This window comes from Ursus americanus, chromosome 14, assembly GCF_024610735.1.
Source record: "Ursus americanus isolate L20-20 chromosome 14, mUrsAme1.1.p, whole genome shotgun sequence".
Taxonomy (NCBI): Eukaryota; Metazoa; Chordata; class Mammalia; order Carnivora; family Ursidae; genus Ursus; species Ursus americanus.
The window spans coordinates 9050253-9068797 of record NC_142140.1 but is presented as its reverse complement, the minus strand read 5'-3'; the positions used below and the strand labels follow the sequence as shown (position 1 = coordinate 9068797).

At 39.2% G+C, this 18545-nt stretch overlaps 1 protein-coding gene across 3 annotated transcripts in view; it reads right to left on the bottom strand.

Moving 5' to 3' along the window:
* Window positions 1-18545, bottom strand: part of RAD18 (RAD18 E3 ubiquitin protein ligase) — a 107669-nt gene that overhangs the window by 7453 nt on the left and 81671 nt on the right. For 2 of the 3 annotated variants that reach the window (XM_087866835.1, XM_045808134.2), the window contains one exon: window positions 7765-7827. In XM_087866835.1, the coding sequence (XP_087722961.1) occupies window positions 7765-7827 (63 nt within the window). Of the gene's footprint in view, window positions 1-4035; window positions 4095-7764; window positions 7828-18545 lie in introns of all 3 variants that reach the window. The other variant, XM_087866836.1, reaches the window with a different exon arrangement.

Sequence of the window (18545 nt, the reverse complement as noted above, 5' to 3'; positions counted from 1 at the left end):
AAAAACCAAATAAAAAGTCCATTACCAAGATATAAAGTAACCAAGAGACACAGAATGACTCACATGTTGGAACCATCAAACTAAAACTTTTAGTAATTAACATGGTAAAGGCTCTACGGATAAGCTGGAGGACATACATGGAGAGGTGGCTCCAGGGGTGGCTCGGAAACTCAAAGATCGTTACTGTCCCTCCCTCTCCGTACCTCCCAGAGTCTAAGAGGTTCCTCCCCCACTGTCAGCACTGTTGCTCTTTCTCCATCTCCACAAAATCAGCATGTTCCTTTTTATTAGCTGTAACTTTACTTTTTCCTCAATCATCCTCTACTCACACCCAGTTCTTTGACCCAGAAGTCAGACGTGAGAGGGTAAGGGCATTTTTATTAAACTTTTCAGAGACTCATTATGTTCCCCACTTTGATGCACATGGGCCATGGTAAGAAGACTCAGTGAGTAGTGTACTCAGCCAAGTCATCACTAGCCTTCTGATTTAGGATAGGAGTTGGCAAACTCTTTGTGTAAAGGACCAGATATTTTGGGGCTCTGAGGGCCATACAGCCTGTCGCAACTACTCGATTTTGTTGTAATCATGAAAAGAACCAGAGCCAGCAGATAAACAAATATGTGTGGCTACGTTCCAATAAAACTTTATTAACAAACTGACAGCAGGCCAGATTTGGCCTATCGGCCACAGTTTGCTGATCCCTGACCTAGAACCGTAACATTCCAGCAAGTGAATCCAACAAGCTGAATCAGAATTAAGTGTGAATCCTCTAGGACCCCTCTTGGCCAAGCTGATACCCGAGGGTATACCAATCTGGCCAGTATACAGTTGCTGTTAGGAGAAAAAAAGAAGCATCATGCCCAGGAATAGTTAAGAAGGAACCCTGAGTTTCTGAAATAGGCAAATATATAACCTGAAAACCCTTTCTGTCCTAATCATTACCCAGAAAGTGGCCAAAAGGAGAGGATTCCTTTCTGGGGACAGCAGCATTCAGTGACCAAACTTCCTTACTAAGGTGTGTGAACCAGAAGGTGAAGGAGTTACTATTTTTAAAGGAGGCCATTCGAACATTCAATAATATTAGATGGCTACAGATTGTAGGGAGGATAAAAAGCCAAGTGAATCCCTTGACCATCAGCCCTTTATTGATTCCAGTCATTCCCTTCAAAGAATGGGTCCTTATTATTGATAAGTACATGAGTGACCCAGATGGTTCACTCAGCACCCTTCAGATTTGCAGCCTCAAAGCAGGAGATGTGCCAGTCTGTGGCCTTCATGGCCACTTTTATGACCTGTTCAACCTTAATTACCTCTTTAAAGGCTCCATCTCCAAATACAGTCACAGTAGAGGTTAGGGCTTCAACATATGAATTTTAGGGAGACACAATTCAGTCTGTAAGAGCCTCCATGGATCAGGCCATTCAGTTTTGACAAGAACCTAGTAGCAAGCAAACAGCTATTTTTCAATAGGGGTATAACTGATAGCTATGCTAGGCTGGACACAAGTCCAAAATCCCAAAGGGTGCCTCTAGGTGGAGGCTGCCTCCCTTTCTCAGAGGCTCTGATCAGGGAAATTATTAGTCTTAAGACTTGTAGCTCCAAGGGGTCATTAGGGTTGTGGGAACTCAAGGGTATTAGCACTTCTCTGTGTGTGGCTCTCCCCTATCAGAGAATTTGCTCTGGCACTTATTGGGTGGGGAATTATGCATACGTAACACATCAATTCCTACGTACACCCCAAATTTTTTTTTTAAAGATTTTATTTATTTATTTGACAGAGACAGCCAGCGAGAGAGGGAGCACAAGCAGGGGGAGTGGGAGAGGAAGAAGCAGGCTCCCAGCAGAGAAGCCTGACGTGGGGCTCGATCCCAGAATGCTGGGATCACGCCCTGAGCTGAAGGCAGACGCTTAATGACTGCGCCAGTCAGGCGCCCCTACATCCAAATTTAAAAACAACAGTACAATGAATTAGCCCAAAGGGCCCCGTCTACAAGGTCACATTAGCTTCCCTTCCCCATTGTGAATCTTACCCAAACCCCATAAAATCAATTCAGGTGCTTCCTTCCCCCACAGGGCAGGGGAGGACGGTGAATCTGATACTATACCCAACAGAACCATAAAATCCCTCCCCGAAGTTCAGCACCACATTCAGACTGGTACAGACAGCCTTTCATCTCCCTTAGGGACAGGGGAACCTTAGCTCCACTTCTTTTTTTTTTTAAAGATTTATTTATTATTTGAGAGAGAAAGAACGAGGGGTAGGGGCAGAGGAAGAGGAAGCAAGAGTCCCAAGTGGACTACACGTTAAGCACAGGGACTGACGTGGGGCTCGATCTCATGACCCTGAGATCACGACCTGAGCTGAAACCAAGAGTCAGTTGCTTAATGAGCTAGCCACCCAAGTAACTCTCAGCTCCAATTCTAATCAACAAAACCAGAATAGCCAAAACAATTCTTAAAAAAAATGTACACTGACAACACCAAATGCTGCTGAGGATGTAGAGCAAGAAAAATTCTCATTCACTGCCAGGGAGAATGCAAAATGGCACAGCCACTCTGGAAAAAGTTTGGCAGTTTCTTACAAAATTAAATACAGTCTTACCATACAATCCAGCAACTGCACTCCTTGGTATTTCCCCAAGGGCACTGAAAACTTATATCCACACAAAATCACGTACTTTGTTTTTAATTAGAATATAATTATATATAGCACTTTAATCATAATTGCCAAAACTTGGAAGCAACCAAGATGCCCTTCAATAGGTGAATGGATAAATGAACTGTAATACCCCAGACAATGGACTATTATTCAGCACTAAAAAGAAATGAGCTATCAAGCCTCAAAAAGACATGGGACAATCTTAAATGAATATTACTTAAGTGAAATGAGCCAATTTGAAAAGGCTACCTACTGTAGGATTCCAAGTAAACGACATTCTAAAAAAGGCAAAACTATTAAGACAGAAAAACATCAGTGGTTGTCAGGAACTTGAAGAGAAGGAGAGATGAGCAGGTGGAGCATAAAGGATTCTTAGGGCAGGGAAACTATTCTGTATATTATAATGATGGATACATGTCATTATACATTTGTTAAAACCCATACACTATAAAGTAAAAAGAATGAACTCTGATGTAAACTGGAAAAAGAAAGTTAGAGGCCTCGTACTAGCTGATTTCATGACTTACTGTAAAGCTGCAGTAATAAAGACAGTGTGTTATTGGTGAAAAGACAAATATATAGATCAATAGAATAAAATGGTGATTCCTGAAATAGACCCACACATATATATATCCAATTGATTTTTGATTAAGATACCAAAGTTATTAAATGGAGAAAGGATAGTTTCTTCAATAAATAAAGCTGAAACAAATGGAGACCCACATGTAGAAGAGAAAAACTGAACCTCAATCCATACAGTGCACCATTTATAAAAATCAACTTGAAATAGATTATAGACATAAATGTAAACCCTAAAACTTCTAGAATGTAATAGAAAACCATTGGGTTAGGTAAAGATTTCCTAGGTAGGACACAAAAAAGCACCATATGTAAAAGAAAGGAAAAAACTGATAAATTAGATTTCATCAAAATTTAAAACTGCTCTTTGAAAAACACTATCAAGAAAATGAAAAGACAAGCCATAAAGTGGAAGACAGTATTTGCAAAACACATTTCTGATAAAGAACTCATAAGTCTCAAAAGTAAAAAACCACCCAATTTACTAAATGGGCAGAAAATTTGAGGAAGCACTTTATCAAAAGACATAGGGATGGCAAATATGCACGTGAAAGGAAGTTCAACATCATCAATCCTTAGGGAAATGCAAATTAAAATGACAAAAAAATACTACTATATCTCTATTAAAATGGCTTTAAAAATAAAGAGCATAACCAAGTACTGGCCAAGATATGGAGCAACTAGAAATCTCATGCGTTGCTGGTGGAATACAGCTGGGCAGTTTCTTGTCAATTGAACATACACTTACCAAATGATGCCATTCCTAGGTATTTACCTAAGACAAATGAAAACTTACATCCACACAAAATGCTGCCTTCAAATCCTCACAGCAGTTTTATTCATAATCCCCCAAATCTGGAAACAACCCAAATATGCCCATCAGCTGTTGCATGGGTAAACAAAATGTGTTGCAAATGAATTCTCATGGGGTTAAGATGCAATTCAGATTATCAACAGGGAAAATTACTTTTCTGATTTTATAAGAATATTAGGAAAGCTATTTCCTAAAATTTCCTCTTTAAGGCACTATGAGATAAAGAGTTAAAATGATTTGTAAGTGACAATCCTTATCCATTCATAGGTTCTTGGAGCCACGGAAGCTATGTCACTAACAGCTAGAATTCACTAATGAGTATATTCAGATCCAATAAACATTGACTGACATATTCATTCACTCATATACCTACTGAGTGCCCGTTATGGACCACCCAGGCACTATGCTACACACATGAAGAGTCAAGGCCCAATGAACATGCTCTCTAGAAAGGCAGTCAAGTGGTGAGTGCAGAGTGCTGCAGGAGCAGAGTCAGGGGCTTCTGAATGGAATTGTGGAGAAAGGAATGACAATTCCCATCTAGCTGAGAAAAGGGGAAAAGGCAACTGAGGCAGAAGCAAAGGCATAGAAGCAAGGTAACATGACTCTCTGAGGTGACTGTGAGTAGTTCAGCTTAGCTGAAACAAGGAGTTGCGGCGTGCAAAGGGGATGGGTGCAAATGAAATTCCATGAGCCAGTAGGTAGGCTGGGGCCATGACAGTAAGAGCCTTGGGTACTGGCGAGTCCCTAAAGGACTTTAAAGTCCAACAGAAAGAACAGTGTGTTTCAGATCTCACTGGCAGAATGAACTGTAATGACCAGAGGCAGAGAGGCAACTGGACGGCTGTTGCAGCAAGCTGGAGAGAAGAGCAAAGGGCCTATAGCCAGCTGTGGCTCAAAGCGCTGACAGAGATATCACAAAGGTGCTGCACAAGGTGGGGGAACCAGAAGCAGCATTAGCAACACTTGGGAATGTGCTAAAAATGCAAACTATTAGGCCCCACCCCAAATCTACTGAATCAGACTCTTCGAATTGGGAAAAGCCCAATAATCTGTGTTTTAACAAGTCCTTCAGATGTCTGTGAGGCATACTTAGGTCTCAGCACCACTCACTATACGACTTTTGCAGTTGACTAAATACGAAAGGTCAGGCCGAGTGAGAGGTTGATAATGATTCCTAGGTGACTGGCTTGAACAGTGGGGCAGACTACCATACTCCATCTACTGAGAGAGGGGACAGTGGAAGGCAAGCAGCTCTGGAGAGAAGGGACTTAGACTCTCTGGGGCAGACAGATTTTCCTCACATTTTATATATAAAAACAAGTGAAACCTAGAAATGGGAAATGATATACCAGGACCATTTCTCTTACTGTTTTCATCCTGTTTGATGTAAATATATTTTATAGCTCAAAACAGTAAGATGAACCAATACTTACAGACATAAGAACCCAAGACCAGTTTGTAGAAAACAATTTTGGTCGCTCATGAAAATATTGCTTTATATGGAGCACTGTGTTGCTAACAGAACCTCTCAATCATTTACGGAATTAAGAGAATGTGTTGGAACTGAAATAGTATGTTCCAGGACTAACATCTCAAATATGCCACTTGTGGTACCACAAAACATGCCTATAAGCTTAAGATATAGAACTGACAGATTTTGTTTAAAAGTAAAGCTCTGGAGGCTTTTCCTGCTTCTGCCTCTAAAGCTACATTATGGCACCAGTTTGTGTGAACTGTTCTATGTTCAGCTGAAGTTAGGAGGCCTGGCTTCTGATCTTGGCAGTGCCACTAACTAGCTGTGGACTTTGACCTGGTCAATTTAGCACTCTGGAGTCCAGCTTCCTTCTCTATAACATGACAGGTTTAGACGAGATGAACACTTAAGATTCTTCTAGCTGTAACATTTATTATTTATGAGGATCAATCGATGGGACTGGTCTTCTAAGTGCTTTCTTATAATGATGACTTTTGGAGGCCATCAATATTAAGAATGGGCCTGGGTACAGGAACTCTGGCTATAATGTGTCATAGCCCTCGGTGCCTGGTTTAGGTCAGCATGAACAGGGTAATTCCTGGTACAAGAGGCAATAGCTAGCTAAGCAGTGGCCTTCTTCCCGAAATGCAGTTAAATAATGGTTAGGTGAGAGTAATGCTGCCAAAATCTCAAACTTTCATAAAACATTACTGTTTGAACCACCAAATATCTCACTGGCTGAAAAACCTCCTCATCATGCTTTCCCTGGATACAGCACACTCCCCTTTCTTCCAGTGATTCAGCTATGAAACTACAGAATCTCCGCACAGTAAACTTCTTCTTTGTAAAGACAGTATACAGCTTAATGGTCCGAAGAGCTGACTTTTGACACACTGGTTACAGTCTTAGCTCCATCACTTACCATTTACTGCTGAGTGACCTTGGGATGGAAATTCACCTCTTCAAGCCTCAAAGAGGCTTTAAACAAGGTGAAGAGGTCAACAGTATCAAATCTGCTAAGAAGTCAGTGAAGGTCTTGACTTTGGATTTAGCAACATGGAGCTCTTTGATGACCTTAGTGGAAATGATTTCAGATGAATGACGGAACTGGTTGAGAATGTGTAAGAATAAGTAGGAGATAAGGAAGTAGAAAATGCAGGTAGAGACCATCCATTAAGAAAGGAAGGAGAGATAGAACAGTGGCTGCAGGATGAGATGGAGTAAGAGGAGAGACTGAATGAGGTGTTATTTGTTGCTTGGCTGGTTTTAAGATGGAAAGATGTGAGCAGGCTGAAAACCCAATGACAAAGATACAATTGAGAGGGAGAGGGTGCCAGACAAGGGAAGGGGAGAAGGGATAAAATTCCTGACAAATGGGTAGGAATGAGGGAGGAGGAATTACCCGCTGATAAGACATCCCTTCATTATAAAAGGAATAAAATATGTACAAATATAAAAAGAGGAATAAAATATGTACAAATATAGGCAGATTTATATATTTGGTGTTGAAAAGATGAGGACTGACACATAATGGTTTCTGTTTCCTCTACAAAGAAAGAGAAAAGGTCTCCAGCTGGGGGTGCAGCCACTGGAAAGAGGTGAGGTTTCAAATAATCCTTGTGAAGAACCAGACAAAGAAATGACCACAGAAACAGTAAAACTGCTAGCAGTCTGGAGGGCCCACTGAAGTGTAATCACAAAATTACAGTGGGACAGAACTGCCCCACTGTACCGCTGATCACTCCTGCAGGTGGAGATTAATGAAAATGTAATATTCTTTGGCATTGTTCCTTTCCTCCCTACCTACCAGTAGGACCTGGAATAGGTCCCCTCCACCACTCTCATTTCCTGGACAGATTTCTAAATGCCTACAGGAGAAGGAATCAAACTACATTTATTTTACACTAAACACATCTTATGACTGGGAACACCTAGGAAAGGACTGAAAGTTTTGTAAACACTCTGAGCCAGTGCTTATGGCTAAACTGTTAATTTCTCATTGGAACAATCCGTCTTTAGAAAAACAACTTCTGACAAGAAAGCAGAGTTATTACAGTGGGATTCCATTTCTAAGCAAAAATGTACAGAAACAAATAGTAAACTGGAAATCTTTACCTTAATGTGTGTGAATTATTACCTCCTTAAATCAGAAAGCACAAATATTCTTTTGTTTGAAAATCAAGTGGAATTATAATTTCTCAAAGAACACACATTTTTTAATGATAAGAACTCACCTATGTGATGCTTCCCAGGCTTCCTCTTCTTCTAGAAGATCTCTTATGATGTCTGAACTGGAACTAAAAGGACATGTACATCAATATTGTCAGACAATAAAAAGATTTATATGAAATTCTAGAAAACGCAAACTAATCTCTAGTGACAGAAAGCAAACTAGCAGACCAGTGATTACCTTAGGGGGCAAGGGGTGGGCAAGGAGGGATTACAAAGTGGCACGAGGCAACTCCGGGAGTGGATAAGTTCATCATCTTGACTGTGAAGATGATTTCATAGCTGTACACATGTATCAAAACTCACCAACTCTGTGGTCCAAATATTTGTAGTTTATTATACACCAATTTCAGTAAAGGTGTAAAAAAAATAAACTAGCAATAATAAAGAAAAAAATCATTAAAGTTTAAATAAATCCTTCAACATAAAACCTGCATTCAAATGGAATACAGTCGCAAGCATTTTTAATCTCCCATGGCAACCAAAGATCAAACTGTGTTTTAAAAACTGCACTCTAGTAATGAGATTCATAAAGAGACATTAAGTTCCTAAGTGGCTTTTAGTCCCTTTGTAACCAAAGTAAAGTAAAATTTAATTAATTTGAACTGTGCTAATAATGGAATTCGTTATAATACAACCTGGCTTAAAGTGGTGTATAATCTTTGGTCTATCTGTGCAGGGTACGGGGTAAAATAAGGTTATAGAGGGCATGTATTATTTCTTTAAAAGAAGAAGTGTTCCAAGGCTTTTAGCATCTTGTTCTTACCCAAAAAAAATTCTTACCAAATAAATAAAAAGAAAAAAAGATGTACACTAATAGTGAAAAAGCATTTCCTTAGGCATCCAAGACAAAGAATGTGAAGGGCATTACGTGGGACAACTCGGAAACAGGAGTCACTACCCCAGGGTGGAGAAGGCTAAAACAAAGGAATAACTTTCTCCTGGGTGAGAAACAACACGATTGGACAGACCTGTGCCAATCATTTTCTAATGATACTCAGATAACAAAAGTTTAAAAATTAAAAAAAACAAATCATTTTGAAGCAACATTTGCCTGTGGTGCATGAACAAAACAAGGCAACAACCATCAATAAATACGGTGCTGTGCCAGATATTTTACTCAAGGGGTACCCCCCCAATCCCAAGCCTCAAGGAGCTCTATGCAGGAGCCCTCTGACTACGGCTCACGTGTATGATGGCCTGTGTGTGGCGATTCCATCTGCAGTGCGGGTGTAGTGACCCTCCAGTACAGCTAGCTCAGTGGTTCTCAGGCATTTCAGGATAAGGAGCCTCACAGTAGCAACAATACGCTTAGTATTAGTGGCTTGAGAAAATACATAATAACAAAGTATCATAAATTTAGCAATACTTTTAGTCTATATTTTATTCATTACAGTGGCACATGCAGGACAGTGAAAAAACAGTAGTACCCGCATTTGTGAGACACTCTTCATTATGTCTGAAGGTAATTCCTGGTACGTATGTGCTCCTGCAGGCCCACTGAGTCATTCCTTCAAGCCCCTGGGATGGGAAGCACTGCTCTAAAGTATCGGAGTGCCCAAGCATCTGCTGCTCTTCTACATTTGAGGGTGCCTCCCATGCAAATGCAAGTGCCCCAGAAAATAACAACATACATTTATCACTGGTAATAGTGTAAACCACCCTAAAACAAACTTTCTCATTAAACAGCTAGCTAAATGTAGTTTTTATTAGGCGAGAAGGGAGAAAAGCAGAAGGTCCTTAAGGAGATACAGGGTAGATTTCACCAACTTTATGAATTTCCCACTTGCTAGGGCGGGCTGATAGCCACTGCCTCCCCTGCCCCCACAGAAGCGCTCCAACCTTTCCACTCCCAACAGCCCAACCTTTGTTATTCCTAAACGTCACTTTTAACTACTACAACTTTATAAAGAAAACTGAAGTTGTTTTAATGTAATTTTTTTTTCCTCTTCTCTCTCCTGTTACACTGATGCCCTCACCCACTCTTTTTTACCTGGACAGAGCTAGGGCAGTGCTTCTCAACCTTTTTCATTATAGTCCCCCACCTAAGGAGCTTTTTTAGACTTTTTTTTCATAATTGCCCTTCCATGAGATTTTAATACTTAAATATAATTTGTACCTGTTTATATGTTATGTGTGTGTGTGTGTGTGTGTGTGTGTATTATAAACAGAGTAAGTTGTTTTTTTGTTCTTGTGTGTGTGTGTGTTTTTTGGCCATCCAGCCTCCTCGCTGCCAAGAGCCAAGTTCTATCCACTAGGGAGCTCCTATCAAGAACCCATGAACTAAGGGAATGGGGGTTAAAGGGTGGTCATGCAGCTCTGAGTCCTGGTAGGTGTCACATGGCTAGAGGAAATAGAGTGTGCTTCCTGCCAACACCAACACACACATAGATTTTTTTTTTTTAAACAAGAAGGTTACAAAGCATCCCTCCTGTTCTAGCTAAGTAAGCAGGACAGCTAGACCTGTCAACTAACCCAGTAGTCTTGTGGTCAATTTACCTAGGGGCTTTCAAATCACCAGTAGAAATCACTGATTTGTTAAAGGAAAATATTTGCGGTACATTAGTGACATAAACCTAAGCGGTTTTTCTACACTACCTCAGTGAAAACAGATGGTAGCGAAGGTTCACAAAAAACACTTCTCAAAAATGGTCTGCAATCTCCTCTTGCTCTGTGACTTCAATACCACTGACCAGACATGCTACCCAGCTCCTGAGTCCCTCAGTTCTTGCCACCTTTCCTTCCACCCCAGCTTAGTCGCTAACCTGAATGACATAAACTTTGAGAGATCTGAACTTTACCTACAGTGATGCTTCAGGATTATCTGCTATACCTTCTACTCTGATTCTAGTCACCACTAAGAAACTGAGAGTTGGCGTGCCTGGATGGCTTAGCCGGGTGAGCGTCGGATTCTGGATTTTGGCTCAGATCATGATCTCACGGTCATGAGACGGACCCCCGGGTCGGCCTCTGTGCTGGGTATGGCACCTGCTTAAGATTCCCTCTCCCTCCCCTCTTCCTGAGTCCACTGCCCCCATCCCTACCAAAAAACAACTAAGAGTTGACACTAATACGTGTTCATTCCTTCTAAAGTAATGTACTCACCATATTCTACTTAAAAACCACCTTCCTGGATGTCCAGTTTTGCAAACAGGATTTACAAACAGACTACTGGGCACAAGAGTCAATATTACTAAGATTAACACTCACAGATCTCTTCCTTGTGGAGATAAGTAATTAATACTTAGTCATTTAGTCATTTTACTATGCCTTGGAGATCAAAAATTTCTTTCATATACTTTCAAGACATCTAAAAAAATCCTCCACAGGAGAAAATAAATTACTCACTCTGGCATACACAGGGTCAGAGCATGTATGAGCCTACACAGCTATAGCTTTTAATTCTCAGACAAGAACTTTTTCAGAGTAAATTTCAGCTCCTCTACTACTTGGGTTTAAACATTCTGGTAGACATGCTTTTAAGAAGCTGGATGAATATGAGGTCAAGTACATGAAAGTCACAGCTCCCTAAATAAGGGTGTTTAAACTGTGCTCTCTGATGTTAGCATTAGTCCAGGGTAGAGCACAAATTAATTCTATAGATTAAATACATGTGAGAAGGACACACAGACAAAAATATTAATCTTGAATTCTATGGAATTCCCAATCTCCGTGTAGAAAGATTCTAGTAGATCTATTTAGAACACCCATACTTAATTTTCATACCATTAACCTTTGTTTCAGCTCGAATTTTCAGAAGTGTAAACTAAACTGTTTTTGGCTTGTAGGTCTTGGGCCTAACTGGTCTTTTCTATAATGTTTTACTCTTGTTATTCTCTCACCAAAAGCAGTAGCACACATCTTAACGGGCAAAGGAAAACACTTTTTGCATATTTCTTTTGCAGTATCTTATTTCATCTTACTAGTCAAGATTTTACAGCCAAAGCTGAAAAGATGCCTAACACCTCTCACAATAGTATGACTGATAAGACTACCCAGAGGATAAGAAATCACAGATTTTAGCATCAAACAGAGTTGAGTTTCCGTGCTGTTTCTGTCACTTAATATGTAATACTGGCCAACTTACTTAGTCTTTCCAAGTCTTAATATTCTCATCTATAAGGTCAGGATGGTAACACATGCAGTTCACAGGGATATTTTAAAGATTAATCAATATAACACGCAGATTGGTTAGCATAGAGCTTAGCATATAGTAAGTGTTCAATAAGCAACGCTTCCATTTTCATATAACAAATCTGGGTCTGAATTACAGGAATAACTGCCTCAGCATTATCCTTCCATTTGCGCCAGGAAACCTGATCACTATGTGCTCTATTTTAATCTTTGATTTCCACTGTTTCTATGACACCAGGGTGCAAATTCATCAGAACTTGTTATTTATCCAGCATGGCAGGTACACAGGGTACCGTGGGGTAGAAAAAATGCAAACATCTGCTATAAAAAAATCCTCTGGAATAAAGGTTACTTTCAAGTGGGATTTTTCTATTATCTAGTAGTTACTCCACTACCCTCCCCCACAAGCCCATCTCTTCTCATAACTGTGGCATTAACTTAAGCGTGCTTGAGTATATCAAACCCAAAAACAAGAACAAAAAACTCCTCAAGGATAGACCACTGGAGGACTGGTGGAGAGCACACAGTGCCAACAGACAATGGTATTTAACTAAATGCTGCTGGCCCCCGTGAATCCTTCTTCAAACCCTTATTTTCAGTAATCTGTTCTTATTCTACAGGGTAAGCAGCAGCTTATATACCTAATATGTTAGCAGCAGGCTAACAATAAAATGTTAGAATAGTAAACATCCTATGTTCAAACAAGAAATCACTCAATGTTGACAATGACAAAAATGACCATTTTTTGAGCAACTACTTCTACAAACCATTGTAATAATTAGCCAGTGCGCATTAGCTTTAACTCATATAAGCAGTCTAGGTTTTATCCCCACAGATGGACAAAGGATCAGAGACATTAAAGTAGGTAAAAAAACAGGGATGTGAATGCAAAGCTCATCTTCTTTTTACCGCACCGTGCTGCTTCAACCAGTAGTAGCAGAATGAAAAATGCTATTAATCCACAAGAGTTAAAAAATACTACCGCCTCCTATACACTCATCAGTAAGGTTTATCAGACAACCATCAACAAGGCTCATGGATAAAGCAGAGCTAAGAGTTTCACTGCTCTCCATTACATCTAGAAAAATATAAAATGAAGCTGGCTTCAGATACAAGAATAAAAACTTTTTTTATCAATACCTGGTAAATCCTTAAGAAGAGATGAAAGCAAACCTTACCTAAAACTAAGGTAATATTCAATTTACAAACCATTCACAATATATAATCACCTCATTTGTTTTTTTAAAATCACCCAGGAAGGTTAACCCAGCAAAAAACTACCCTTCCATTTTATCAACAGGGCACGTGAAGCCCAGGGAAATTAATCCAACACTCGGCCACATGCCGGGAACCATTCTAGAGTCAGAAAACCACGACTGAGATGAACCTCCACAAACAAAAACACCTGCCTGCTAGGTACGGGGATCTCACAGACACACATACATTTCAAGGACTTGATGTCATAATATCTTAGGTGAAGATCCATTCCCCCAAAAACAATGTTGCGTTCATCCAAAGGATGGTAAGCTCATTTACCACCTAATTTAAACTCTTTTGAAAATGCAAAAGATGTGACAGAACTAGTCTATGTTCCCACATTTCTCTAAAAACTTTCGACGAACAAAAATCACCACCTCAAACACAGTGAACCATTTAGCTTTCAGAAGTATTTTTAAGTTCATAAATGTTCCCAGAAAAAAGGCTATCATAAAGTACAAATAGTAATGTATGTTAGTACAAAAAGATTTTGTAGCAATATTAAATTCAATAAATGTCACATTCTTAAAAGTTAAAAAACCAAATGTAATGTCAACCTTCCAAAAGCAATCATGAAGGTTTTTAAAAATACAAGGTATCACTAAATTATAGTAACATACTTATAACTTATGTTACTGCTTACTTTGATGTTTTCTTTAGATACTGTTTTCTCTTGACCAGAAACATAAACTTATTTAGCAATTTTTCCAATAATTCCAATGCCTCCTAAACTACAAAATCTCATTAATATATTTGTCTTACCTTACTGCCTGCATCATCAAACTTCATTAACCAATTTATAATAACATTGAAGATAACAATAATTTCCAAAACTTTATTTCACATAGCACAGACTCTTTTCTGTTTAAAGTAGATTAATATATTTACAGGGTTCAAAATCAAAATGACATAAAAAGACATACACTCAGAAGTCTCACACTCTCCTCACTCCCCTGCCAACCCATTCCCCCTTGTCTCCAAAATGTAATCATTTATTAGTTTGTTTATTCTTCTGGTGTTTCTTTATGCAAAACCAAACAAATATAAGTATACACCATCCCCTCCCCCCTTTTAGAAAGGAAACCATATGCTATCTATGCTGTTCTGAACAATGGTCTTTTCACTTACAAATCTGTCCTGGAAATCTCTGTTATCAAGCACACAGAGATTGTCACTTTGTTTTTGTTTTTATAATAATATTTTTTATGTTAGTCACCATACAGTACATCCCTGGTTTTTGATGTAAAGTTCCATGATTCATTACTTGCGTATAACACCCAGTGCACCATGCAATACGTGCCCTCCTTACTACCCATCACCAGTCTATCCCATTATTCCCCCACCCCCTCCCCTCTGAAGCCCTCAGTCTGTTTCTCAGAGTCCATAGTCTCTCATGGTTCATTCCCCCTTCTGTTTACCCCCCCTTTCTTTATCCCTTTCTTCTCCTACCTATCTTCCTAGTCCCTTTGAACAACCACACAGTATTTCATTGTATGGCTGTACTATAGTTTAATCGACCAGCCCCAATGATAAACATGTGAGTAGTTTCTAGGCTTTTGTTATTCTGTAAACACTGAATAACTTTGTGTGTAAGTCACCATGTAGATGTGCAGGTGGAATCTGAAGGACAAATCCATTGAATACCAGCTAAAAGTCAAAACAACAGTACTTTTGGTTGATCTCATCAGATTCCTGTGCTTAGGAATGGTTATTATGTAGCACCAGCCAGCAATAAATGAGTGTCTGTTTCCCCACAGCCTTACAGCAGAGGATGCAAGCAAATGTTAAAGATTTTTTGCTAACCTACCAGGTGAAAATTGGATTTAATTTGTATTTCTCTTTCAGCAAACCATCTCTGTTCATGACTTCTGCCCATTTTTCTCCTGGGTTTGTGGGTCCTTTCCTTCGCAGTTTCTAGATGCTCAAAAAGACTATCTACTCCTGAATATTTTTTTAAAAAGGTACTATTAAGTCTATAAATGGTAAGAAAAAGTATTAGCATGTCTCCTTTCATTGTCAAAAACATTTCTATTAAGTTATAATATCAAAGCTGAACATTATTTCTTTAAAGCTACATATCTGACATTTTCTCAGCTGATGAGAAAGAATTCCAAAGCAAGTATTATTATATTTATCTTAATTTTAATTCTGGTTGTGATTTAAAAAAATCTTCTGATTCTTTCTAGTACCCCCCACACTACCCTCTATAATTAATGCAGGAACTCTGGCTAACCAAAATTAACTACTGCTCTGAGCTGTACATCAGCAACTAAACATGCCAGCAACAAAACAAAACAAAACGTCTCTTGATCTGGCTTTATCTGCTAACTAATCTCATTTAAAATTCTTGACCACAAATCTGAAATGGACAATCCTTGCTACCAAGCAATCCTATAATTCTTACCTGTGCATTCTGCTTCCCACTCTCAAGAGGACTCCTATCTTCCCACACCCCCCACTCTCAGCTGATGAACCTGCCTGAGCTACATTAAGAAAATAAAAACCATCAGGCAGACTTGTTGGTCATGCCTTGATCAGATGCTTACTGAGTAAGCACTAAGTTGGTAAAACTATTTACCCAGTTGCTAAAGGCCAAAATTTAGGATTCATCCTTCATACTGAGCTTTTCCTTGCTCACCATACACAAACCATCTGCAAGTTCTGCAGCTCCTACCTCCAAAATATATCCCCAATCCCAACCCATTTCTATGTTCACTATTATTATGCAGATGCACCCCACCACAAACCCTAGAATGGACTGCTACAAAAGTCTAACTGGTCTCCCTGTTTCCCCTCTCACTTCACCTCCAGCCCCCATCCCCATCCATTCTCACAACATCTGGAGTCAACCTTTTAAAAAATATAAAACAGACCATATCGGATCAGAACAATATTGATAAATCATTTGGTCTCTAAACAGATCTGCAGATTCAAGTGAATCTCAGCCAAAGTTCCTTTTTTGTTACAGCAATTGACAAGTTGATTTTAAGGTCTATAGGGAGATGCAAAGGACCTAAAATAATTTTGAAGGCCATGGCAGGCACCTCTGGCTTCCAGCATCATCTCTTCATGACACACAGTTACTATCATTTTCTGTGTGCCAAGAAAAAAGGTTAGGAAACACTGTATTAAAGAAAGAACCATGGGGCGCCTGGGTGGCTCAGTTGTTAAGCGTCTGCCTTCGGCTCAGGGCGTGATCCTGGGATCCTGGGATCGAGCCCCGCATCGGGCTTCCTGCTCTGCTTCTTCTTCTCCCACTCCCCCTGCTTGTGTTCCCTCCCTCACTGGCTATCTCTCTCTCTGTCAAATAAATAAATAAAATCTTAAAAAAAAAAAAAAGAGAGAGAAAGAGAGAAAGAACGAATGAACGAACCAGACCTTTATGTCAATCTCTTTAAATTCTTATAAAAAATGAAGAAAAGTACTGTGTGTTGGTTTTTTTAAAAAAGAGAAATAAAAAGACATTAGGTTAATTCCAAATGCTGGAATCCTCTTGGCTGTCTGGAGAAATCCAATTTCAAAATACAATTAAACATGTATGCTTAATGTTTTACTTACAAACTTAAGAAACAAAAGAAGACATCAACTCTGAGAGTCTAATGTAAGGGAAAATTTTTTTAATTAGCAAAATTTTCACTGCTACAACTAGATGCTGAATCAAACTCTCAAGTTAAATGGGCAGGGGGGTAAAATCGTGATGCTTCAAATTGTTTTTATTCTTTAGACTGTCAGCAGTATAATGACCTATACAAATAAAAAAAAATACTAAAAGATAACAAGATCATAGTAACAGGCTATGATATTTTGCTCCATAAAGAGAAATAAACTAAAAGACAAGCAACATTGTAAAGATGAAAATCTCCTCCACAACTTAAGAAGAAGTTTTCATCTGATTAAAAATTTCTTTGATAACAGGGACCACGGGGCTGGATATGAAGGTCATACTGAGACTAACACGTCTTCTGCACAGCCAGGCCAACTTCTGCATAATCTACCCACCTGTCCACCCTGAGAAGGCACATTCAACTGTGCAAATGTGGGAAGCCTGGCCAATACCAACCACAGAAGCCACAGAAATCCAATACTAAGTCAAAGTTCAGGCCATAAAGCTCCAGTCTCATGATATGTTCAAGGAGGAGAAAAATTTGAAAACTACCTTATATTGCTGGATTTTAGGCAGTGGACACTGAACCTCCCTGTGATTCAGTTTCCAATAAAATGATCTAGTGCATGAGAAAGAATTATCCCTCCAAAACTGTACTTTCACCAAATTTTAATGTTCTGATACATATTTTTAATTTTGTATTTGTACTATTACCCATACTCTAATAACACATTCTAAATGGCTCTAATAAAATGTGCTTATTAGGACAAGAGAAGCATACTATAGCACACATTAACGCAATATTAAAGACCTCTATAATTAACTTCTGTAGAATTACCTTAAAAAAAAAAAAACAACTCCCTTTGAGGCCTGTAATGCTCAAATCTCTCTGCGATACAGGAACAATGTGCACTAGTCATGTGGTAAAATCAAAGGAGGAAGCAAAATCAGCAATTTTATATGTACCCATGTTCCAGAATGTTTGTGTGGGAATCAAGAGAACAGAACATGTGCAAATTAACACTGCATGTCCTAACAAGGCAAGCATACAATCTATCATGTAAACCCAGACACTCTGGAGAGTAATATAGTGTGCTATTAATAATGACACCAGGACAAGAAATGGAAACCAGCCTGTCTCAGGCAAATCAGAACGTATGGTCATTCTATATCTAACTGATACTTTGAACAATTCCATTAAAGGAAGCAATGGTGCCTAAGACAAAAGTCCTGATGCAACTCATGTTGTCGTGGGGGGAACCCGAGCTGAGAATTACTGGCTTCCATTCTATTTACTGACCTTGGGTAAGTCCCCTCACCTGTCCAGGCCTCCACTTCCTTACCTGTGGTATGAAGTCACTATATTTAGTGATTTCCTGTGTTACCTTCTAACTTGAAAATGTTTGTATTCTACCCTAATGTGTCTTTTCCCCAGGTTCTAAAGGTCTCTAAGGAGACCTCATATATCTGTTCCTCTGATTTAAAAGCAAAGGTAGTATGAAATGAGAAGGCAGGGGGAAAAAAGCTCTGATTTTAACTTCTGAGGTGACTGTAACAAATTATAAACTAAATCAACTGACTAAAAATACAAAATTCCAATAGCATTATAAGTAAATTATATACTTCACTTCCACCCAAATTCATTCACCAGAACAGGACTCTGATTTTGAAGTTGTTTAGTTTTTTTACTACAGAGAGCTCTTACCTGGTTGTCCACAGGTGGGGGTCTGGGAGAGTTAGTCCAAAACAGTGACTGCACGCCTACTAACACTTAGAAGAAACTGGTAGTTC